This window comes from Gouania willdenowi, chromosome 17, assembly GCF_900634775.1.
Source record: "Gouania willdenowi chromosome 17, fGouWil2.1, whole genome shotgun sequence".
Classification (NCBI taxonomy): domain Eukaryota; kingdom Metazoa; phylum Chordata; class Actinopteri; order Blenniiformes; family Gobiesocidae; genus Gouania; species Gouania willdenowi.
In genome coordinates, this window is record NC_041060.1 from 24841067 (window position 1) to 24867463 (window position 26397).

The 26397-nt window shown below is 41.2% G+C and overlaps 2 protein-coding genes across 11 annotated transcripts in view; one reads left to right on the forward strand and one right to left on the reverse strand.

The window, feature by feature from the left end:
- LOC114478711 (phospholipid phosphatase-related protein type 4-like) overlaps positions 1-6766 on the forward strand; it is a 28468-nt gene extending 21702 nt beyond the window's left edge. For 2 of the 3 annotated variants that reach the window (XM_028471880.1, XM_028471878.1), the window contains exons 9-11: positions 48-678; positions 1378-1516; positions 3507-6766. In XM_028471880.1, the coding sequence (XP_028327681.1) occupies positions 48-678; positions 1378-1516; positions 3507-4372 (1636 nt within the window). In that variant the 3' untranslated portion in view covers positions 4373-6766. The remainder of the gene's footprint in view (positions 1-47; positions 679-1377; positions 1517-3506) is intronic. The other variant, XM_028471879.1, reaches the window with a different exon arrangement.
- A 14656-nt stretch (positions 6767-21422) lies between these two features.
- The window catches only part of asph (aspartate beta-hydroxylase), a 34503-nt gene continuing 29528 nt past the window's right edge, over positions 21423-26397 (reverse strand). For all 8 annotated transcript variants that reach the window (XM_028471897.1, XM_028471895.1, XM_028471898.1 and 5 more), the window contains 2 exons: positions 25175-25222; positions 21423-22998 (listed from right to left, as the gene is read on the reverse strand). In XM_028471897.1, coding sequence (XP_028327698.1) covers positions 22991-22998; positions 25175-25222 — 56 coding nt within the window. In that variant the 3' untranslated portion in view covers positions 21423-22990. The remainder of the gene's footprint in view (positions 22999-25174; positions 25223-26397) is intronic.

Below are 26397 nucleotides of genomic sequence, written 5' to 3' on the forward strand. Positions count from 1 at the left end.
CTTTTCATTGAGATTTCTGAAAAGTACGTAATCCTGCTTTGATGCAGATCCTTTCGTTCCAGGTCACATGGAGGCTCCTCTCTGGAAGAAGGTCGCGTTCCTCGCCGTCACGCCTCCATCCACACCTCCATGGACTCCACCAGATCCAAACAGCTGCTGAGCCAATGGAAAAACAAGAACGACAACAGGAAGTTGTCTCTGCAGGTGATGGACGGGATAAGACCCGCCCCCTCCTCGTCTCCTCAGAGGAACATGGAGCTGCGCTGCTCCTCCGAACCATCGGCCATGGGCCTGGAGGCGGAGCTCCACGCTGGAAACCACCATCCTTCTGCCATGGGCCAGGATGCGGAGCTGCGTGCTGGGGCCCACATCCCAGCTCAGTACATAAAGCTGGCAGCCAGCTCCGTCCCCATAGTCAATCACAATCACATGGTCCACAACGGAGGTGGGGGTATCTCCGGAGGGGCTCGAGTGTCTCTGCAGTCCCGACCCGGATCCTCTCAGCTGGTTCACATTCCTGAGGAGGACAATCCCAACAGCAGGGACCAGGAGAGCGAATCGGAAGACAGCATCATGGATGGAGGCGGGTCGGTAAGGGAGAAATGGCTGCGAGTGGCTGAGAAGACGACCCTACCCTGCAGGCCGCTCAGCGCTGGAGGACAGCCTCGCCTCATGCAGGTCACTGAGAAACACCCTAACTTTGAACATGTTTATTTAAAAGTATCACCACACATGTACTTTAACATCTACACCCATGCAGAAAAATGCAGCACACAGGATGGCCAGCTGTTTCAAATATATACAGTATAATAGTTTACTGACTCTGTAGGAGTTTTATACCACACATAAATTCTAAAAGTAGGTGAAATATATAAATAATAAATAAAACAACCGCGAAGAAGAAAAACAACTGAACAAACCTCCAGGTGTTATTTATAATGACATTCTATTTATTTCCCAATCATTTATTTAATCTATATCATAAACACTTGTACCAGTCATAAATTATATGTACACAGCAGAATATGGTCATACATAGAAACTGAAATGTAAATCAAAATGTGTGATGTGCTGCTTATTTGTCAGTGTCTATGAATAAATATCTCTTTGTGCTCACAAATATTGTACTTTAGGAACATGTAGAGTGCTGAGAAAACTCACTTCCATCTTTGACAAAAAGGACCGTCTCCTCTGTTGGTGCTGAGGTTAAAAATGAATCGACATACTGGTGTTGGATATAGCTGAAATGAATGTGTATGGTGTGGATTAGGAAAAGTTTATGGTAAATACTAGATCAGGAGTTGACTTGGTCATTCTGTGTAAGTATTTGGATGTCTGTTCGCTTTGTGCTGATAAAAGCTATGATTCTCTCTCCAGGTGATCGCTCTATCCAAGCAGCAGGGTCTGCTTCATTCACCACGCTCAGAGGACGGCGGATCCGTTCGGTACCGAGCCCTGACAGACCAGGACCCATCCCCACCGGCCTCCATCAGTGGAGCTGTAGGAGGAGGAGGAGGTGTGTTCTCCCGCATAGAAAATAGTAGCTGTTCCAACATTTACTTAAGGGTTAAAAAAAGTTGGGAGTGCTTGGGTGCTCCTGGTTATGGTGTGGTGTGGTTCGGGGTGTGCCGCGGGGTGGGTTTCCTGCAGTGCTGCTCGGCCCTAGGGCCCATGGTGCCACGTGCTCATCTGCACCATCTATCCTCTCTGGTGGCCAATGCAATTCTTGGGGGGCTGGATGGGGGGGCTGAGGGTCGGAGGGGGTTGTCGTTTCTCCCATGCTTCCTGTTTTTATTCCCCACTGAGTCCATTTGTGTTCACGCCGCAGCTGAATCGCTCTAGGCTTTGATTTGATCACTGTGTAAATTACAAAAAAAAAAATAATCAGTTGTAAATACCTCAGCCCCGCCGAAATCATAAATGCCAGAATATTTGCAAAGTCGGACAATTTTCCGATTCGCACATCACATTACTGTAGTCACAAAAAGTGGAGATCCTGCAGGTTCTGCCTTCTGTCATTTACTGCTTGGAGAATGCCAGTGCCTTCCTAAATGTTGATATCAGTTATACGTGCAATTTGCACTTCTACTACCACCTTAAATCTGTGGCCCACTTGAAATCAAACTTCTCTGTATTTGGCCTTTAAGCAAAAATGAGTTGATTCACACAAGACATGACCATGTATGTTATTAGCTGGGTGTCCCTTCCACTGACCGTTAGGAAGAAGTAAACCATCTCTCACTTTACTTGACATCTAATCCCATCCCCATTTGTCTCCATGCGACTCAAATACTAAAGGAGTCGACCCCAAGCAGCACCAGCTTCAGCCCATAGAGACAGCTGGTCTCCCCTGGGCCTCTGTGATGTATTACCGTACACTGTCTAAATACATGCACTGTACATCTAAAGGAGAAAGGTGAACTGTGACCAAGCAGGATTTACCGTACACTCAAAATTATTTTTTACTTAGTTTTAATGAAAATGTGTTTTTATTGTAATTTCCGGTCTATAAGCCTATACTTTTTCCCACGCTTTGAACCCTGCAACTTAAACAATGACGTGGCAAATTTGTGGATTTTACCGGTTTTCTAGTTTCATGCCACCAAAAACTTAAGCTCTGTCACATTAGACCAGGTAAACCAATGAAACTGTTTACATGAAATCATTTGCGCTCCCACTGAATCATTGTGATCAGTCATTTTGTCATCAACACTCCCTCAATATGGCAAAGACATGGAGAAATGTTGTCAGAAAGAGAGGGTGAGAGAGTGCTGTAGCAGCCTCTATAAAGTAATAAAGTAAAAGTCAACCAGTTTGTGTTAGAAAGAAACAAACGGCTTAAAGTTGTAAAATCACCGTCTTGTTCAGGAGTGATGGGTGCTCTGGACTCTGAGGCTGATGGAGAAGCTGACGTATGGAGGACGGACAGACGGAGACGGAGTAAAGATACAGTCTGTATTTTTGCTCCGTCTACAGTAAAAGCAGCGCTTTATAGTCTGGAAAAAGGAAACGAAAAATAGCATAAAGTTGCCAAATCACCACGTTTAGTTTGTCCAGAAGCGATTTCGTCCGTATTTTGACTCAGATTCCGACTCGGCATGATCGCTCCTTGGTACTTCATGGTAAGAAGAACGAAGGTAGTGGTGTATCAGTCTAATGCCAGTAAAAAGTGACCATAAAAAGCTGTAAATGGACTGATATGTAGACATGGGGCAGTGAGAAGGTGAACTTAATGTGGAGAAGGAAACTTATTAGTTGAAACATGAAAATCTCTGTTAAACCCAACTTGTGTACAGCAGCCCGCCTACCTGCCCGTTCTGATTGGCCGAGTCATTTGAAGGGCAACCTCGTCAGGCAATAAAGTATGGCCTATGTTACGCTGCGGCCTTTGTGTGGGATTTTCTAAGAAAATTGTTAAATTATCGGAATGCGGCCAATATAACGGTGCGCTTTATGGTCCGGAAATAACGGTACTTCACTCTTTACTTTCTCATCTCACTCTTTAGGTGTAGGCCTGGAGCGAAGTGGCAGCATCGTCCGTGTTGACGCCCACCCTGAGTCCCGAAACAACAAACCAGTGGTCAAACCTCCAAGCACAGATGGCAGCGGCTCGTGGCGCTGGAGGCCCCCAGAACAACGCGCCTCGCTGCGACAGTCGGCATTCAACCTAAACGAGCTGAACCGACACACGGACAGCTGCGACTCTCTGAGGGACAGCAGCTCGGTAGATGGCAGGAGGAGCGTGACGCTGACTGAACCGGAGAGCGAGGCGGGTGGAGCGGAGGGCGGAGGAGGGGTAGTGTACTCCAACCACTCACATGTTGTACACCCCGTCCATCCCTTACACCCAAACAATCCCAACAATTTTCAGCATCCTAGTTTCAACCCGAACAACCCCAACAATCCCGGTATTCCCACTTTCAACAATGCTCCTCACACGCCATACGCCACCACCTTTGCCCCTCCGTTTCATCCCCACCCCCAGACATTCACCACCATCAGGGTCACCCCAGTGGAAGGGACGGTGGCAAGCAGCGACTCCGACTGCCAGTCCGTGGCCTCATCCAGCGGAGAATCCACGTTGCGTAGGAAAAACAGCAGCAGTGCGACTCACGTCCCGGAGCGAGGACCGACCCCTGACCTCCACAACAACCACCGTATCTGTGATGAAAGCAGCAGCAGCCGCTTTCAGGAAAACCTGAGAAGTTTTCAGGAAAACCCCATTCATCCCATCCATCCCGGACATCCTGGACACCCTAACCGACATTTGCAAGGCATGTACAGCCGCTCGAGCCCGACTCCACCCCCAACCTTACCGCGGCCTGTCATGACTCACACCTCTCCTCCTTTGGGTCTTGCCTATAAAGAATGATGATTCGCTTTTTCACAATAAAAACCTCTTGGAAACAAGGGGAACCAGAAATTGAGTCATGCTATAGGGAATGAGAAAAACTGTCCTGGATACTATTGTGGTTTTAAACGGATGTTGTGATGTGCTGTGGGATCTTTAGATCAGATTTACGGTAGTTTGGCTGATTCCTGAGTGAGCACAAGTGCAGTTTGTTTCTGGCTCAACGTTTTAATCGCTTCTTAGTGGACGCAATATTTACAATCTTATTTCTCTGAGGACTACATGGATCATGCTGGTTTTAGAAGTGATGTTATGAAGCCGATCTACTGTTGTTCCATCACTGGTTCCAAAACCAACGCTAGTGCGGTGTGTTCTTGATCTGACGGCTTAATCGGTGGAACCATCGTGACGCTATTCTACTTATCTTTTTAGTGACTGGTTTTCATCTTGTTAATCATACTTGTTTTTTTTTCTTCAAACACAGCGAAGGAGCCAAACTTTGAATATTTACCATAATATCCTACAAAACTGATGGTTAATAATACTGACTGGACAGAATGTCTGTGATCTTATTCCAGTGAGGACTAAGTGGAATATCCTTTTTGTCAAATAGACCTACTGTAGATCCTTTAGTCCTACCTGCAAAAGTTCCCCTATGATTCTCAAACCTATAAGTGTACTTTGTTCCAAATGCGACGTCCTCGTCGAGCTACAATTATCTGCTCTTACTGTTCCAATTCTATTTCTATCAACTGATTTTTGTTCTTCCATTGATTGCTTTTGTATCTTTGACTCAAGGTGAAAGGACCAAACTTGGAATCTTTACAAAAACATTGTACAAAAACAGATACCGCTATCAGGGTCACTGCAGTGGAAGGGATGGTTGGCCAGCAGCTCCTCTGACTGCCAGTCTGTGGCATCATCTATTGACGAATTCACATAAAGGAAGAAGAACAGCAACACCACAGCTTACGTCCCGAAGCGAGGGCCGACCCCAACCCCCACAACAGCCTCAGCATCTATGACGATGGAAGCAGCAGCCACTTCTAGGAAAACCCCATCCATCACATCAAGCCTAGTCATTCTAACTGGCATTTGAAAGGAGTGTTTCTGTTTCTGATCCAACAACTTATCAAGTTGCTGGCTTCTCTTACTGTTCCTTTTCTTTACAAGAACATCATACTGATGGTTTTGTACAGACTGGATGGAACATCTAAGAGCCTTACCGTAGGACCCTTAAATCTGACCTACTGTAATTTCACCACTGGTTCCCAAGTTCCCACTGGTGCAGTTTGAGCGTGCTTGTTTTTTTCTTACACAGTGAAAGGGCCAAACTTGTCGTCTTTACTAACACATTGTACAAATGCCAATGGTTTTGCACAGACTGGATGGAATATCCACAATCTTATTCCTGTGAGAAATCAAACAAACCAAACCAAAGGATCCTTAAATCTGATCTAATCAAGTTTCCGAACCAACATTGGTGCTGTTTGTTTTTGATCTGACATACTGCTGGAGCTGTGATTGGCTGCTCTTACGGTTTTACTTCATTTTCCATCGACTTGTTTTTATCTCCTTTCTTCAACACAAAGTGAAGAAGTCAAACTTTGAATCTTTACATTAACTTTGTACAACAACTGATAGTTTTGTACGAATTGGATAAACCATCCATGGTCTTATTGCTGTGAGGGCTATGTGGACTACGACAAGCATGTGGCTTAGTTTAGTGGTTCTCAACTGAGATAAGGATTGCGAACCTGTTTTTGTGGATCTGAAAACTTGTCATTAAGATTCTGTGCTTTTATTTTGAAGGGTATTTGATTAAAAAATGGCATGGCGCAGGGGTGCCCATGGTTTTTTTGGCTTGCGGCTACTTTTTCAATGGACAGGTGATAGCGATCTACACTCAATGCTTCCACAGTTGCCTGGATCAAGGTATTGGACTCACCTGGCCAAGTGCGATCTATTTAAGTTTTCTTGAGCCAAAGCGACAAACTTGGACTCCATTGTTCGTACTGCGATGAGAAAATGTTGCTATTGTTACTTTTTAACATCTACTTGTTTGTTGTAAAGGAAAGCTGTTTAAATCGGTTGAGAACCACTGAACTGACTAAACTGCTGTTATATTAACGTTGGGGCTTCAATTGAGTTTGAACATCGTTTAACAAGTGAATAATTTTTTTTTACATGCAGTGTTTAATGGTGTATGTTGTAACCAGGCTTTTAGATACCGTATTTATTGCTTTGTTGTGCACGAGGGATGGGAAGATCCACACTTTGAAAGTTTATCTAGATACTAAATGTGAAAATTCTCACTCATTTTTTTAAAGTTTAAAGTATACATTAACGTGGAAAACGTATATATGTAAGTACTGTATATTGTTCATGGTTTTCTGTGTCAGTGATTTAATTAGTGAAAAGCCAAAACACATTTTCATGTGCCAACTTAAAAGTCTCTTTAGACATTTAAAAGAAACTACAACTTTTTTCTTTTACTTGAAAAGGCCAGGAGGAATCTTTCTGTTTCCTGTCCTTTTTTTGAAGACATTTCACATATTAATTGACTGGAAGCTGTTATTATTACTATTATCACACAAAGGATATTTTGAAGATTTAAACAGCAAGTAAATGTAACAAATAAAAAAAAGAAAAAAAATCTAATAAATATTTGTTTGATTACTAATGTTTTAAAAATTATTAATTAGTCTTTAAGAAGTGCTCTATAAATAATTGTAGATATATAAATAATAATGTTATATTAATAATTTTTTATAAATGTATGTGTATTATTATTGTTTTTGAATATTGTTTGACTTCTAGCCAATGTCTTTAACAAAATAAAGAATAACAACATTATTATTTTTTAATTAACTATAATTAAGTAGATATTTAGCTTTCAGAATAGTATAAAATTCTAATAAATTAATAACTAATCCAAATATCTATCAGGCAGCATTTAATTTATTATTGTTTTTTTTTACTTTTATTTTTTAAGCAACTTCCCATCAAAGGTTCCTTTAAAATACATTATGTAACTTTCTTAATCAATGAATTTAATTGATAATCAATCCAATACTTGTTTAATTTCTTAACTTTTTTAAATTAATTTTAATGAATTGAAATTAATTAAAATATGCAAATTTAAATATGTAATACTATTCATTTATTTAAATTTTGATTTATTTACATTTTTATCATTATTCATATTAAATTACCGATTAGATGAGTTTTACTCGGGTTTACTTTAATTTGAACACTTTTTAAAATTTACAAAACCCTTGTTAAATCAAAAGTTGTCATTGAGAAAAGGTTGAACATCCCGTCCCTGCCGTGCAGGCACTAAGCATGTGAGCAGGATCTGAATGTGATACAGTGGCATTGTTTTGAACCCTCAGTGAAAGCACCGCTCCTATTTTTTATTAAATGTGTCGCTTATATTCAAATCTGTACTGCTTTATGTAGAGTTCTATCGTAATATGGGATTAATTTATGATCATATATCTTTTAACAAATACCCTTTACTTGTACTCTGGCTGTAATCCTGTACGCACATGCTCTGCTTCGGCTTTCTCTGCATGACAAAGAGGAAACCTGATGGAAAACGGCTTGTTTTGATGCCTTTTGTTGTATTTACAGTCGATGTTTCTTTGAATACCTTTGTGCCAAAGCGAGAAATCCTCTGAAGTTCGAAGAGAAGCAGGAAATCGAGGCTTACGCTGCAGAAAAGGGGGAAAGCACAATCTGTGCCTGCTGCAGACGTGTTGGACAGTGCTGCTGTTGTAAATATTTCCCATGTGTTGGCGTCACTTGTCACTTGTTTGATCGATTGTTTCCGGTGGCTCATCACTGAAAGAACAGAAATAAACAACAAGAGAATGAATGGGGGTTAAAATGACAGTTTGAGCATTTGGCTTGGTCTAAAAAAAACCACAGATGTCTAATCCAGCATTTTGTGGGATTTTTCAAAGGCCAAAATTGACTAATTCCAGGATTTAAACCAGCGGTTCTCAAGAGGTCTGTATTCAGACTATATTAACTACATTTAAATGAAAACTAAGCAGTTTAAATCTGAAATTATACTGAATGTCACACTATAGGCATTTATAGACATTTATTTTGAAATGAGCAAGAGGTAATACCGTACACAAAAACGGAGCTTGATACTTGTCTCAGTTTCTATGGTTTGGTAGGTGCCTTGGTTTTGAGTTTTCCGTTCAGTACTTACCTCGGTTTGAATGTTTGAGCTCAGTACTCATGATTCGGATGTTAAGGTTCACTACATACCTTGGTTTTGAGTTTTTAAAGTGGTATGTGCCTTGGTTTAAATGTTTTGATTTGGTATACGTACCTTGGCTTGGATGTTTCAGTTCGTTACTTGCCTTAGTTTTGATGTTGTATAGTATATGCCTTATTTTTGAGTTTTAGGTTGGATGCATAGCTTGGTTTTGAGCCTTTGGTTGGATGCGTTTGATGTTCCATTTCGGGACGCGTCCCAGTTTGAATGTTTTGGTTCTGTACACACTTCAGTTTTCATGTTTTGGTACATGCCTCAGTTTTGCTGTTTCCAATCAGTATGTGCCTTGGCTTTAATGTTTTGATTCGGTATGTACCTCATTTTGGGTGTTTCGTTTTGGTACCTGCCTTGGTTTTGATGTTTTGTACATGCTTTAGTTTGGAGTTTTTGGTTGGATGCGTTGCTTGGTTTTGATGTTCCATTTTTGGACGCGTCTCAGTTTGAATGTTTTGGTTTTATATGCACCTCAGTTTTCATGTTATTGTACATGCCTCGGTTTTGATGTTTTGGTTCAGTACTTGCCTTTTAATCTTTTAATGCTTTTTAAAAAGTGAAAATGTTGCAAAATTAACTTTTAACCTTCAAAATAAAAGCACTGTATTTTTACCCATGAGTTGAGAACCACTGATTTAAAGCCTTTAAATCCTGCACATTGTGTCATGACATTATGGCTACCTACCATATAAATGTTTGTGTTTTTTTAGTGTCGTTATATGGACTATTGTACAGTCATTACATTATGAGCACTTGTGAGTGAACAGAATGTGTTTACATTTTAACTCTGTAAGTCCAACTCTTCACGTTGGGCTTTGTAGTGATGATGATTATCTAATTTTGCCTTGCAGGAAAGTCATATGAATGATAGTGGAAAGCACAATATGATCGTGAATGATGATTCATTGGACCTGAGAGTTTTAGTGTGTTGTATTTTATTCTGAAATGTTATTAACTTATTTAGAGGCCGTTTGTGGCCCTTAAACTGTAATAAGTTTATAATGTTTGATTCCACCATTAGGAGTCCCTCAAAGCTCTAATTTGGGTCCTGTGATCTTGTGTCATATTACATGTCGGGGTAATTTTATGAAAGTATGGTGTTTTTTGTGCTAATATCCACCTTCTTTTTCATATTAGATTTCAGCATGTATGTGACCCCCCCCCAAAATCGGGTACTATCATCATCCTTTTAGGGGGAAATTTTAGTTTTAGTTGAAGACAGTTGCCATTGCGATATCCCCACAATTGTGGCAGTAGCTTTCTTTAATAATGTAATTGTGTTTATTTTGAAAGAAAAAGATGTTGCAGAGCACTGGCCCCTGGTGGTCCCAGGGGGATTGAGAGCAGTGCCACATCATTTCTCATGGTTTATGTCCCCTGAACGAAGAGGAGTTTGAAACTTTTGAATTTAAACTATTAGGAGTCTCTTGAGGCTCTAATTCAAGCCACTCCTTTTTTGGTTATTTGTTATTAATTAGTTCCATTTCATGAAACAAATTTAGATTTGGCACAATTTTCCAATTGCAATTGCTATATCCCCAATTGTTTTTGAGTGCTTTCCTTAGTAATTTAATGAGCAATTATGTTTTCACTACAGGAGTCCCACAGAGCTCTATTTTGAGCCCTTAATTTATTTATTTTTTACAAATGCCTAAAAAAATTAAGTTTTTGTTAACAGCTATGTTCTTCTTTGGGTGAGTGTGTACTTTTGGCTCAATTTCCAGTTTGAACTGCTGGGATTGCGCTTGTTTTGCAAGAAAGATAATGTTTGTCTTTTTAAACACATCCGTCTGGAGCACTGCCCCCTGATGGCCTTAGAGGGATTGACAGCAGTGCCAGGAATACATCAGTTATGGTTTCAGACTGTATGTGAGAATTTTAAAACCTTTAATTTAGACCCTGGGGAGTTCCTCAGGGCTCCAATTCAGACCCCCTCCTTATTTTGTCATTTGTTACCAAGTGTGTAGATTTGGTGGAAATCTACAATTAAAAAGGTTTGTATTGCACTATTTGGATTTGTAGGTGAAAGTCAGTCGTGTTAACCAAAATTCAGAGCAACTACAGAGACCCAACGTTTGGTATTTTACTGCCCCGATCGTCTAAAATCAGGGTAATTTTCTTTCTGATCATTATAATGTGGTGATAAAATGTATTATTTCGACTGATTTGGGTAGTTTTTTTTAGCTGTAAGATGTGATTTTATAAGCAGTGTAAAGACAAGGATTTTGATAAGCTTGAACATTGTGTTACTCATTAAACGTGTGTTGCCTTGCAGTGACTGTCAGCGTAGCTTTGTGTTTGCTGAAGTCGAGCTCATCCTGAACCAGGCTACTGGTTTGGAGGTTTACATCCTAAACCAAGGCCTTCTCCTACTACCTAGATTTGCTCAATATGGAACATAAGGTGTGTGTTCATGAACTCTTCATCTAGTGGATTTATTCTGGAACTGTTAAATCAACTAAATGTGAACCATTCAATAAAAAAAATATTTAACTAATACCTGGGCTCATGTGTTATTATCAAACCTTCACTGAGCAGATTCTTCTCAGAGTCAAAGCCATTTATTGTTTCTAACTGAAGCTTTAGAGTAAATGTTGGAAATTCTGGGTTCTTTCCAGGCTTTTTTTTGTTGTGTTTACTATTTTCAATGAGTACGCACATACTGAGTTTTTTTTTCCTGAAATTTCTGAATTGGGTAGTTTTGTTACAATTCCTGTGTTTCCATAGCAACAGTGTTGGTCTTTCTATAGTCCATAGAAAACCATGGTGAAAATGGATCTCTCGGTTACCATGGAAGCATGTTGAATACAGCAGCAGCACTGACAGCAGTAGCATCAGGCCCAGGCTACATCCATCCACCATCAGGTCCTGGTTACAGGCTCCAGCCATTCACCACCAGACCCAGACTACAGCCATCAGTGACGTGCCATGACCACTAGGGTTGGGTAGGCACGTTGCAAATCGAGACCGCCGATGACAATTTCGTATGTTTCTGCTGGCAAGTGTTAATTCATTTCAATTCAACTTTATTTGTATAAAGCAAGTTACAACACAGTCATCTCAATGTGCTTATCAAAATATAAAATTCATAATAAGAAAGAAAAAACCCAACAAGATCCACATGAACAAGCATTTAGCCATCTAACAAAATCAACATCGTAAAACACCATTAAAAAAACATAAACAATTATTTAATATAGCCTCCATACTCTCCAACAAGTTATATCTCATGACATGGCAGCGCATCCATTGTTTGTGTTGGAAACACAGAAACACGGAGAAAAAGACAACAACAACAACTCAGAACAGCCTCAGTGAGCCAATCCTTCCTTTTGTACTATTCACTGTGAAAAGTATGAAACATTTTCTGACCTTACCTTTGCTGAACGTCTGGTAACTCAGGTGTTGGTCTCCCATCTTTTAAAAGCTGTTGTTTTTCCTCAAAAAAAAGTTTCTCTATTGTCTCTCACGCTGTCATCCTGCCTGTAGTGTTATCCCGTCCACTAGCTAGAGAACGTAGCAGCAGCGGTCACATGGGATCAATTCACGAATGCACTGTGAACTTACATATAGCATTTAGCATAGCATAGCAGCGTAGAGAGCTGCCTTTGGACGTAAATGGTTGTCATCTTGGGGAACTGACTGCGCATGCGCAAACACGTAAAAACCTGCTATGTGAACAGAGGCAGAGCAGCCGTGTGCTTTTGGGAGGGGGCGTGGCCTCCTGCTTAACAGCGACGGCAGCCGTTCCAGGAAATAGCGCTGTTTATTAATTTGGGCTACAAAATGCAGACACTTTCAAACTTGTAGGTACTGTAGGCTATTGGAAATGAAAAAATGAATAATTTATAATTATATTACAATTAAAACAACAAAATATCAATTTACCCTTGGGTAGGCACTGCTTGCCTTGCCTACCCTGACGGCACGTCACTGACAGCTATCCACCACCCGACCCTGGCTACAGCCATCCACCACCAGACCCAGGCTACAGCCATACACCACCAGGCCCAGGCTACAGCCATACACCACCAGGCCCAGGCTACATCCATACACCACCAGGCCCAGGCTACAGCCATACACCACCAGACCCAGGCTACAGCCAAACACCACCAGACCCAGGCTACAGTCATACACCACCAGGCCCAGGCTACAGGCTACAGCCATACACCACCAGGCCCAGGCTACAGGCTACAGCCATACACCACCAGGCCCAGGCTACAGGCTACAGCCATACACCACCAGGCCCAGGCTACAGGCTACAGCCATACACCACCAGGCCCAGGCTACAGGCTACAGCCATACACCACCAGGCCCAGGCTACAGGCTACAGCCATACACCACCAGGCCCAGGCTACAGGCTACAGCCATACACCACCAGGCCCAGGCCCAGGCTACAGCCATACACCAGGCCCAGGCTACAGCCAAACACCACCAGACCCAGGCTACAGGCTACAGCCATACACCACCAGGCCCAGGCTACAGCCATACACCACCAGGCCAAGCCTACAGGCTACAGCCATACACCACCAGGCCCACGCTCCAGCCATCCACCACCGAGCCCAGGCTCCAGCCATCCAGGCCCAGGCTACAGGCTACAGACACCCACCAGGCGCAAGCTCCAGCTATCCACCACCAGGCCCAGGCTCCAGCCATCCACTATGGCTCAAAAGAAAAAGTCTGAATCTGAGGATGAGTATGTCTCTGTCGAGCAGATGAATGATTTATTGGCAAAACATCTTTGCGTGAATGGTACTGAAGCCCTATGCGAACTCACATTCTTTATCACAGGCCAATACACCATGTTCAAATATTGAATTTTTAAACCAGTAGCGGAACAAATCAGAGCCGGGCCGGGGGCGGGGCAAATGACCGGCCGTTTAAACCCAAATAATAAAGCTCATGATAACATCATTTTACAACATACGCATGCCTGCAACAGCGGGAAATACAAGCTTCAGCACCACGGAGAGTGACTATGTCATTTTGAAGTCCATCAAACAGACATGAAGTATAACAAAACAAGAGTGGCGTGGTGCGCTGGGTCCTTGGCTCCTTGGGGCTCTCTCAGGTGTGTATGGGGGGGGCGATGGCTGCCTCTCGGCTTGGGATCTTGGGGGCGTTCGGGGGGCTGCTTGGCCGTGGGGTGGTCGCCGGGGGCCCTTAGGCTGCCTGCTCTTGCTGCTGGCCTGACTGCTTCTTCGGGCCCGGGGGCGGCTCTTGGGTTTTGCAGTGGCGGTTCTTGGAAATACATTTGTCATGGATGCACTGGCCTTGGGCTGTGGGATAACACTCATACTGGGCTCAACCATAGACACGTTGTTCCCAAATACCTGTTTTATGGAATTTCCACTCACCTCTTCCTCTGTTCACAGCCACCACCATTATTCCTAAACTGCACACTGGTCACCAAACTGGCTTGACAACACAACAATAAGCACAATATACACAACCACAATTTCACATCGCATCACTTAAAACCTAACAACTATTCCCCACCCATTCTATATCCTATCTTGTATCCCTCTTCCCTGTTAACTTCCCCACCCCCCTCCAACCCCTCACCTTGGTGTAACACTGCCCTCTCTCTTTTACATCCTCCCTTTAATAAAGTATTTCTTACCCTTCCCTAGGAAGGGCTGGTGACGGTCACAATTATGCAATGAAATAAATAAATTTATTTAATTGCAATAATAAAATATAAAAAAAAAAAAAATAAAAAATAACAAAACAAGAGAACAACAACAACATTAGGATGGTCACGAACACAAATTCAAAGCATCTCAGCACCACGGATAGCTACCGCTTTATTTTGACACCCGTTTTAACCATTTCAACTCAGAGCCTGTATCAGTCGTTATAAAGTTTGGTAAAACTGGCACAGCGGCTCACATGTTCACAAACACTATTTCAATATGAAGTACTATAGGCCTACTCACCACTATATGAAGGGTATACGATGAGCCTTGCGCTCCATTAACTCGTCCACGTTGCTCTGTATGTCCATTTTCTTTGCTCTCTCATTCTGTATGGACAACATGGCAAGTCCACCCAGTCTGTCCTGTCCCACTGTGCTCCTCAACTGGTTTTTATTGAGTTTTAACTTGGAGAATGAACGGGACACATACTCTGTGCAGAAACCATGTTGTTTACATATGTGACGCTTGAAAAATTGAAAAATGGCAATGAATGAACCACTGTTAAGGCTCAAATATAGTTTGTAGAAAGCTTGTCACCTGAGGACGAGGCCGCTTATTTAAGGAAACTCACTTTTAGTACAGGTGAATGATTGAGGCACCCAGGCAGCATTTCTGAAAACAAGTGGTTATCCGATGTGCGCTCCTGGCCCAATGGCCAGACATTTCTACATATCTGATAGAAAAACCCAGTGTATAAACAAAAGACAACCTAAAAGCATGAAGTCTCTAGATGTTTATAACAACTTGTTATGAACGGGCAGGTAGGCGGGCTACTGCAAAATGTAACAGACAGAGATCAAGAAATGTATTTTACCGGAGATATGAATACTAATTGCTTCTCTGACAATTGCAATTTAAAAAAGAAATTGAGTGATACAACTGTTTGTAATTTATCACAGGTAATTCATATGCTAACAAGAATTAAAATGAATTGAACACTTTCCTCAACTTGTATAGATCACTTCTATACAAATACCCCTGAAAAATGTTCAAAAACAGTGTCTGGATTAAGTGACCACAACATCATAGCATTAACAATGAAAACCAAAGTCCCAAAATCTAGCCCTAGGATCATATTTAAAAAAAAATGTACATAATATTTTCTGAGAAGGATTTCATAGATGACTTGAAAAAGGTTCAATTGGTTAAATATACAAAATTGTACACATGCCGAAGCAGCATTAATTACTTTCATGAAATTATTTTCTGATGTCTGTGATAAACATGCTCCAATTAAAAAGTTTTCTGCTCGATCAGTTAAAGCCCCTTGGATAGATAATGAATTGAGATGCTGTATCAAGCAGAGGGATTTGCTGAAAAAGTCTGCTACTGTTTCAAGTAATGTAAAAGATTGGCAAGCTTACAGACTACTGAACAGATATAAGAAAAAACAATATTATCAATCCAAACTCATCAAATGCAAGAAAGTAAGTGGGGAACACTTAATGAAGTTATAGTAAAGAATGAAGTAAACAAAGCATCCGGACTTATTGAAGTAGATAATGCAAAAATTAAATCTACAGTCTGTGATTCACAACTCCACACGTGCATGACGAGCTGAGAATAAACCAGCAGTTACAATAGACACTCCCATAGATAAGCCCCATATACACTGTGCTGAGCAGTACAGAAAAACATGCAACACAAATTAAAGCCAACAATAGAGGAGTTAACCATAAAAACAGAACACAAAACAATGAAAAAACTATTAAATGGGGAATATTAAATATCAGATCACTTTCGTCTAAATCAAATAAACAACCAGAACCAAGTAATGCATTTTTCTGTTCTAGCGAGCGTTCATACACTATATAGACTAAAATGTTTGGCCACACATGTTTTTCAGGGTTTGGGCCCCTTAAAAGTTCAGTATTATGCTATTTTTCATAATATTGTTGTTCATGTGGCTCTTGTCGTGTTTTTCTTTCTTATTAGGGACTCTATAATTTGTTAAGCATTTTGATATGACTTTGTTGTAATCTGTGCTATATAAATAAAGTTGAATTGAAATATTTTTCACCCATCTTCAATTTTGCTAACAATCCCAACAACATTGTATTTGAGGTTTATTTTCCCAAACTTGCCTGTTTTCTGGAGTTTTAGCCCTCTGAAAAGTCACTTTCAGAGCGCTCCTAAAAACAGGCTGTTTTTTGGGCCTCCATCCATATGCATGAGTAGGCGTAAACACACAAGCAACACAGCATTACAGCAGCAGCAGCAGTAAATCATCACCTCGCAGAAATAGTCCATTTAAGACGATAGTTCATCGTTTTGTCCGACCGCTGCGTCGCATTGGGTCACAAACACGTTAGATCATCACAAAAAAATCTGCCGTTGTTATGTTTGTTTCACCTGTGAGGTAGTTTAAGACGGAGGAGCTCACAATCTTATAGGGGAGGGGGAGCCAGCAACAACTCCACACTAAAAAAAAAAGATGGAAATGAAATAGTTGACTGTTGATGAAACTGTCCAAATACTTTTGTCCATGTATTAGTCAATATTGGGTAACACTTTGCTTGAAGTGTTATACATAAAACTGACATTTCGCTGTCATTACAATGAATAAGGTGTCATGAAGGCTGTCCAGTTTGGATTTCTTTCCAACTGGGTACTTTGGTGTTAAGGACAGTGGCTAGAGCTGGTGGATTGATCAGGCCTCTGCATTCGCCTAGGTCCTCCTCCCGGGCTGCATCGCTGTACGTGTTATGGAGATGGGCATCTACCTCATCCTTTGAGCATGTGAGGTGGCAGTTGTGCTTCTGGCCTAGCTGCTGTTTAGTAAATCCAAACGGGTTTTCTAGAAAGGCAGCGCGTCTCTTGGCTCTCTCTTTAGCCCGTCTAATGTGCCACTCAGCTCGACGGAGAGTCAGTAGTTTCTTCCTAAGGACACCCCGTAGTTCTGCCATTCCTGACTTCTCATCCTCGCTTGCTTGAACTGCCTCTTCAAGAGTCAAAGTTCTGTGAGATCTTTTCTGCCCTGCAGTTCTTGGAGTACTGGTTTTCAGCCTGCTTCTCTTCTAAACCAACCTTTCAGTGGCAACGCTAATGATCATTGTTGCAATTGTTTGGAGTTTCCTGTCTGCTCCTCCCTTCATGGTTGCTTCTAGGATACCATCAACATCATCATCAAATGGCCGCCTTTGCTGGCTGGAGACCACGTAACCCGCTATTGATGTTGTGGAATGCCTGCCGCTTGTGTCCTGAGCATGGAGGTTCTGGGCTCTGTGGGGTGACTACTGGCCCGGCTCCTCCTGCGTCTCATGTGGTCCTCTGGAGCGTGGGGGTTCTGGGCACTGTGGGTTGATTCCCTGCCTGGTTCTTCCTGCATTTCTCTGAGGCTGTTCCTTGAGTGCTGCTCTGGCTGCGCATTCACTAAACATCCCATCTTGGTCTGGTGGATCTTCAGACCCCGTGGGTTTTTGCAGCTCTTGCCGCATACACATACGGCATTCATTGTTGGTTGTCCATTTGCATGGGTCGTTGCCTGGTTGTCCGTCCATGTGGGGTACTCATTCTCCCCCCCTCTCGGGCTCCCCTGGGTGTATATTTCTCTGGGACTTTTCGTAGCGGGGTTTGGGTTCTTAGTCACAGAAGATGCAGGTCCAGTTGCTGGCCCTTAATGCCCCGGTTGCCGCCTTTCCGTGCTGTCTGCTGTCCCTCCAAGCTGTCGCCACTCTGTTCATGGTCGTCAACCGGTCTGTTCCTGGCTGTCACTGGCCTAGCCAGAATAACATGGTTGCTACATACACCTTTTGATGCAGTTTCTTGGACACATCTTCAGTGATAGTACCTGATGTCATGGGGGATTTCGGTCTAGGAAGTGCTTTTCTAACTAGTAGCCCTTCGGACTATTCAGTAAGTAGCTCACCATTTCAGAAAGGTTGGTGACCCCTGCCTAATTCGGGCTTCCAGCTCATAAAACCCACGAAAACAGGAATTCAAAAAATTAGAATTCTGTGAAGAAATCACCATTTACTTTTCAATTTTTGCAGAAAAAAAAGAGGAGGAGGAGGACTGGACTGTTGGGCAGTGGTTCAAGGTCCTCTTTTCTGATGAAAGTAAAGTGTGCCTTTCATTTGGGAATCAAGGTCCAAGGTTTTGGAGGAAGACGGGTGAGGAACAGAACCCAAGGTCCAGTGTGAAATATCCACAGTCAGTCATGATTTGTGGTGCAATGTTCTGTTCTGTTCCTAACCCGAATCAAGGTCCAAGGGTTTGGAGGAAGACGTGTTATGTAAAAATAAACAAATAAATACTTGAAATCATTTAAATTGTGGGCCCTGAATCTATAATCTATGAAAATTTAACTTTTTGAATGGAATTATGGAAATTAAACAACTTTTCCATGATATCCAATTTTTTTGGAAAGGGTCTGTAGCTCCAAAGGTGTCATAACTGGCGACACTTAATGACAGCCTTCATGATACAATATCCATGCGAATGATAGATAAATGTCAGCCTTATATATAAAACTTCAAGTAAAGTGTTACCCAATATTGTTTTAGACATTAGAATAAGCCATCACTAAATCTGGCTTTTGTGCAAAGAGTTTGTTCTAGATCCTGGGTGCCCAAGTCCAGTCCATGGAGAACCCCTGTCCTGCATGTTTCAGATGACTCCTAATGGGTCCCCAGCAGGACTGGACTTGGCAATCCCTGTTCTACATGTTAGTGCAGAAAGAAAACATCTTGAGCCAGGCATTACCCCAAAATGCATAATGGAAGTTACATAGCGCATGCCCATTAGAAAATAAATGTCACGTAGGTTCTAATATACAACAATACATGACACTACATTCATTTGTTATCCTGTAAGTTTTACTTTGAGCAGCGCAGGCTAAATGTAATGCTCTGTGAGGCCGGATTTGGCCCACAAGCCTAGAGTTGGACACTCCAGCTTTAGAAGACCCGTTAAGGCTTGCCTACCTTTCAGCCCCAGTCAGCTGGGAGAGACTACAAATACTGTATGAACATAACTGCAAAGCTATCATGTAAAAACCAGTGAGAACGATACAATGCAGGGATTCAAACCATTATTCTGCTGGAGGAAGAGAACGGTTTGGAGAAAGTCCAACACATGCTGGTGAAACAGGAGGAACGCTTTAAGAGCTGCACGTATGACCTCGTCTGTTTCGCTCTTCATTCAACCCTGCAATCATCCATCATGTTACCATGGAGATAACTCAAGAGGCAACTGGGAGACCAGAATGGATGTGCTTTAACACACACACAGAAATCACCATGGCAAATGTAGCAGAGAGCTCTGCGTAATTTCAAAGCCTTCACACACACACAAAGATGTGTGTGTGTGCGCACCTTCTGATGCTGAAAAACTAATCCATGCATTTGTTACATCAGGATGTCCTAGTATCTCACTAAAAAGTCTTCAGTTAATTCAGAATGCTGCAGCTAGAATACTAACAGGTACTAACAGGAGAGAGTATATTTCTCCAGTGTTGGCTTCCTGTAAAATCTAGAATAGAGTTTAAAATCCTCCTGTTAGCATACAAAGCGCTACATGATCAAGCTCCTGTGTATCTTAAAGACCTGTTAGTGCCCAATCGTCCGGGCAGAACACTCCGCTCTCAGTCTCCTGGAAGTTCCTAAAGTGTCTAGACGTAGAACAGGAGGCAGAGCATTAAGCTACCAAGCTCCTCGCCTTTGGAACAGCTCCCAGTCTTAGTACAGGAGGACCTTTAAGGCTAAACTCAAAACCTGCTTATTTGCTAAAACGTATATCATATAATAGCATACCAGTTGTATGGACAACCCCCTCGTTGCATAACCCATCATACTGCTTCACACCATTTACACTAATGTCCACCTCATATATATATATATATATAGTTTTTCCTTGCAGTCTGTGCCTTCTCCTCGCTCTTTTCTGTTTCAGGTGTCTTGATGCTGGAGCTGATGGTTCCTGATCGATGGTTCACAGCTCAACTAGTCTGGGACACTTGGATGGTCGATCCTTCAATCCTAATCTGTTTGCCCTTCTGTTCACTAACCCCAACCAGTTGAAGTGGATGGCTGCCACCCCTGAACCTGGTTCAGCTGGAGATTCCTTCTTATGAAAAAGAGGGTTTTTTTTCTTTCCACTGTCGCTAAATGCTTGTTCATGTGGATCTTGTTGGGTTCTTTCTTACTATGGACAATATTTTGTTTAGTGCTTTGAGATGACTTTGCACTATACAAATAAAGATGAATTGAATCATCACCCACAGACATATTTAAACATACGTATATGCAGATACACACAGACATATATACATGTACACACAGTGTGTGATAAGGACCATATACTATATCTTAGTAATCTCAGTGTTTTGCTCCTGATTGGCTGGACATTGCTGAAGGAAATTCTGTTTTTAAATATTAATATTCTTTTTCAAATGAACACATCACACACAATAAATATCAAACAACTGTATTCTATACTTAAGCTTTCTCATATATAAATCGAGTTCAAATACAATGCAATACAAAAATATCTTGTCACTGAGCACTAATCCTGACTACTCTGTATTTGTCGCATACTTTAATAAACATAATTAAAAATGAATTCGAGAAAGAAAGAAAAAAAGCCCCAGGGGTCACTAGAAATTTGTGATATGATCCAAAATAGGTTGGGAACCACTTCATACACTTTTAAGTACAAGCAAAATAACGTCAATTATTTAAATTCAATTGTAAAGATAATTAATTTATTATTAGTGATATTTTATGCGCTCATAAATATTCAAAAATGTTCATAATCTCCTGGAACATAGAAGAAACTTAACATATTTAAATTGAATTACCTCACATTTTTATTTTAAATGTTTCATACTTATAACATTTGGTTTAAGGAAAAATCATTCATTTTGTTGCTCAATTATTCAAAATGTAATTATTTGATAAAGTATTTCACTGGTAGCATTTGGTTTCAAAAACACAATTTTTAACAAACAAAATGAATCATTTTACATAATATCGATATTGCTGATGCATTGTGATGTGACTAATAAGAATTAAATTATTGGATGTCTTGCTTCAAAATAATGAAAATGAATGGATAATGTGTGGAAAAAGAGCCAAGTCAGCAGTGTGTTGTCCCAAACCTTTTATTGCAGCTCCATGAACAAATGGGAAAGTGTCACAACAATCGGAGTCCACAGGACAGAGAACACACGGGAGCCTGGCAGGCGTCCCTACTTATTGCTGCGCTAACCGAAGGTTTAGTGTTTCTGCGTCACATCGACAGGCTCAGCTACGCAACGAGCTCATGGCTTTCTGTTTTCTTCCTGACGTGCTTTCTAAAAAATATGTCCTTTAAAAACACCGAAGCTGAAAAACTTCACCGCTACAGAAAAAGTCCAGCAGTAAAAAAGACTGGTTAGTGTCGCTATGAAAAGGTCGCGACCTCCTCTGAGGAGTCGGCGTGTCACAACACCGAAGGATAATTCAACACTTTCTAAAAAAAAAAAAAAATAAAAATAACAGAGCTGGTATTTCTTTAAATGGTCAGTGTGAGAGGTGTGGGGGCCATGTTTAAGGCTGCGTTCATACTCAGAAGCTTCACGGAGACAAAACTGTTCAGATCTAGGGGTTAAAAACATCAACTAAGGTCCTATCAGTGGCTTAAATACAGGGATGTTGAAATGTTTTGTTGGTCTGAAGTGTGAACGCAGCCTTGGGCGAATAAAAGAAAACAAAAATGAGGTAAAAATGTTTTTTAGGCCTAAAATCTATGTTAATTAAATGTTATAGGTGACATTTATGGAGTCATGTGTGAGGCTGTGTTCTCACTGAAGATTTGGGATGAAAGAAACTTTAGAAAAATGAAAGTTTAAGATCCAAAAACAAACTAATTCACTGAGTTGTTGAAATGTTGTGTTGGTCCAGAGTGAAAACACAGCCTTAGATCCACACAGGATGAACAAACATGAGGTGAAAGTACTCGTTTACGTCACAGTTTGAAGTCAGGAAGCTGAAATTCAGATCCTGAAGAGCCTCCGACTTGTTTACAGACATCAGGCAGAACAGCAGCCCTTTAGGACCAGAGATGAGAACACATTTTTTAAACTGAAAAGTGTGTTTACAGTGACACGAACGGACAGAATGAGATTAAATCCTGAAACTGGGCGACCACCGTCCCACTCTGTCACACCTGGATCTGAAGACAGAAGCGGGCGTCTAACACATGCGGGACAGCAGCCCTTCGTGACACTGTTGAACTGCCTTTAACTGTTTGTTTAAAAGCAGAGGAGTGGCAGATTGGATCAGATGGGGTTCAACAGAGGGAGGGAGGGGATGGACACACTCTGCAGTGCGTCTCACACACTCCTCCTTTAGCTACGACACAGTTTTACATTAAGATTGGCGTGATGATCACAGACAGACAGACTTCACATGATCCGGACACACAGACAGACAGATGCACAAACACACACAGTCATAATAGGGATTTGAACAGGGAAAAAAACTGTTTTCAACCTCTCACACACACACACATGGAGGCACACACACACACACACACACACAGACGCACAAACACACAAAAACGAGGCAGCAGCCGTTGTGGCGAGGTGATGTTTTTCTTCCAGCCACGCTCAGACGGCGCCGACACCTCGTCGGTAATTTCCTGCTCAGTCAGCAAAGACGCCGCCAAAGTCTACGTTTCTATGGACACAAAAGAGGAAAAGGTTGAACTTGTAGCACCCAATGATGACTCATCACAACCGCTATCATACATACCATCACCCTCAGACACAAAAATAAAATATATATCTGTCTGTCCCAGGTCAGCTGTGGCTACTATAGTAGCTTACCACCACTGTGTGTGGAGTGAATGAATAATGCTGAGTAAAGCACTTTAAAGAGGTGTGTCCCTAAATCCTTTGGTGGAGCCGTTTCCTCACCTGCTGTGGAGAATTCACTAATGGCGCAAAAAGCTGCGTGTGTAGACGTGATTGAGACCGCCCTGTTTAAATGAACACTTCTGCTCGTTCAATGTGGAGAGGTGAGTGCACAGGAGCACAAAAAGACATTTGAAGAAGTTCAATTGGAGGCAGGAAGACTTCTCTGTCTGCTGCACAAACATTTAATAATGTAGAAAACTAAATAAACAAATAAAAATGCTGTTTAATAAACTTTAAAACCTAATTATATTTTTTCCCCCTAATTTAATGTGTCTGTTCTGTCAGGTCCTGTAACTTTGCTCTGATCAGAACATGGAAAACCGGCAGATTTGGACAGAAACCGTCCTATTGATCTGTTGATGCAATTGATCTGAGTTAATGCAGAACAGAGTCTGTCAATCAGTCGATCAGCACCATTTGAAGATGATCTACTGACCATCATGCAGCAGGTCTGACCTCCTGAGTAGCGCTGCGTCACCACACTCATATGTGAACATTGTGCCATCACTGAGTAAATTACGCAGCTGTTTCTGACCTGACGCTCCTGCCATCAAAGCGACACCAGAGTCAAAACATGGAGATGAAGACACAGGAGCTCACTGGAGCGGTGCGTCCGGAGCGACATCCATGGAACTCCGCGCACAGCGAGTCTATGCATCGCAGCCACACCGGACTCCACACGGGCTGCCTCATAATCAGTTGTTTCTCTCCCTCACACACACTTTACTCTACATTTTATTTCAGAGACTGTTAATACTGTTTTATTTTAAATTATTTTCTTATACTAGGAAAGTTAACTGTAGCCTTTTTTTTCATTTCCGCTGTTTTGTCTCAACATTTACTGCAGCGATGATCTCTGTGTGTGTGTTTGCACCTGATCGTGGGTCGTACTACTTTCAGCCGCAAACATTTCCAGCTTTGATGAATTCATTGCGTCCACAGCATTAATTAATTTGCATTTCTTCCTCCCATTTTTTGCACCACTTATGAGATCCGCCTACTTTACATATTCATTAAAGGGAAACGCGCTATATGGATTGTGGGGGCAGTCCTGATTCCCTGGGTTTTGTACCCCTTATTAGCACATGGTGTGACATTTGCACACATTTTAATTTTTATATAAAATCCAATGCATTATTATTATTATTATTATTATTATTAAAAACAAATTTGACTATCAAAGATGTCTTACATAAAAATACAATAAATACTATATAAAAAATATCATTTTTATCAAAAATTAAAATAAAATCATAATAATAAACGAAAAGTAATTAAAAAACTAAATATAAAACATCTAACATGTATCATATGTAAACCCTACATAAGTCTTCGTACAAAATTATTTTATCTTCACAATGAGAAGCACAAAAACCTGATTTAGTGATAATTACTCTATTGTTAGACTATACTCACTAAAGTCTATTAATGCACATGTGAGGAAGCAAAAAATGAACCCTTTTACAGGCACAGTGTAAATAACTGATTACAACGTCAAGGTGACTTATTTTGTGATAAAATATTATATTTTGTCAAAAATCAATAATATTCTCTCTGGTCTGACTCTGACCTTATGCCTCTATATGTTCACCTGCTGATAAACAGACTGCAGTTACAATCTGTAACACATAGAGGGCAGTGCTGACAAGAAGATCAGGAGCTTCAGCAGTGACTTCCAAGACCTCATCATTACCATAAATGCATCTAATGTGACCTTTTACCTTTGCTTTTTATTGTCAGAACTATGATTCAATTAAAATATGCAGTTAATTACAAAGACGTGTTTTTATAAGAAGCTCTGGATGTTCAAGCTTCAAATAAAATCAGGTGTTTGTTCATTTCACAGTGTGAAAGAAAAGTTATTCTAACAGAACAGACGTAAGATGTAAATTCATAAGGTCATAAACATCAGGCTCTGTGTGTGTGTGTGTGTGTACCTGTGGGCTCGTCCTGAATCTCCTCCTCTGTCTCCTCATACTCTGCTTCTGTGAACAGGACAAAGATTTCAAAACAGAAATGATTAATGTAATAGATCTACAATCGTATTTATTGTTTTAATGAGATCAAAATGTCTGGTTTGTTTCTGTTTATATGTAACTTCTTTGGCACGTGTAAGTAAAAGCTTAAAGGGCACATTACACCAGTTTTGACATCAAAATCATGCCGATATCCGGTAATAAACGCTCCAAGCTCCGATCAATCACAATCTTTAAATTAACATTGTATTTTCCACTTCCTCTAAAGCGCTGCTGCTGGAGTCCAAAGGTCCGACTGTGACATCAGCTCAGAAACTCTCAGCTTGTGAGTGACAGGTCTAAAGCACACCAAAGTTTGATTTCTAGAGAAGATCACTTTGAAAATGGTTCTCCTTCATGTTCAGATGAATCTAAGCATGAGTTTCAGATATAATTATTCAGGCTGAAGGATTCATTCAGCTTCATCGATATGAACTTCAGGAAGGATTCTGACTCATGTCTTCTCAGTAAAATGCCAGCGCGCTCCCTGGCTACGTAATTCCTTCCAACCTGGCAACGCACACATTCCACAGATGCTGCTGCTGCTGCTCGACAACACTTCATAGTCTCTACACAGTAATGATGACAGACGTCTGTTGCATATTCAGACAGACACACTACAGACGCTTACACGCTCCCAGTGCATGCTGATCTTAGCAATGCGTGATCCTGAGAAGGTCCCACAGAACCTTATTAGAAGTGGGCTTTCCACACAAATATAAATGTGTCAGATTAAAAAAAAAACACATTTAAACTATGTTGGGTTGGGGCCGGAGTGGACCAGCACTCTAATATGATGAGGAAGTAGCCCTGCTGTCTGTGCTCAGCTGTAGGAACATCAGGCTCAGAGTAAATAAGGAAACTTCATTCACAGAAGGTTTCTTACAATGAGCTACTACATAGTATGGAGGCATCTTTGAGGGTAGTTGGGTTAGTAAGAATAATCAGCGCTGCAGTGAAGCTCACACTGTCCTTGGTTATCATCTTGTTGTAACTTGGTCAAGTTACTTGGAAATAGTAATTAGTTAACAGAGATGTCACGATACAACTTCTTCATTTTCGATATAATACCGATATTGATCCGATATCAGCATGAATCGTTTTTTTTCCCCTCTTTCTTCCCTTTAATAATATTTTTTTTAAAT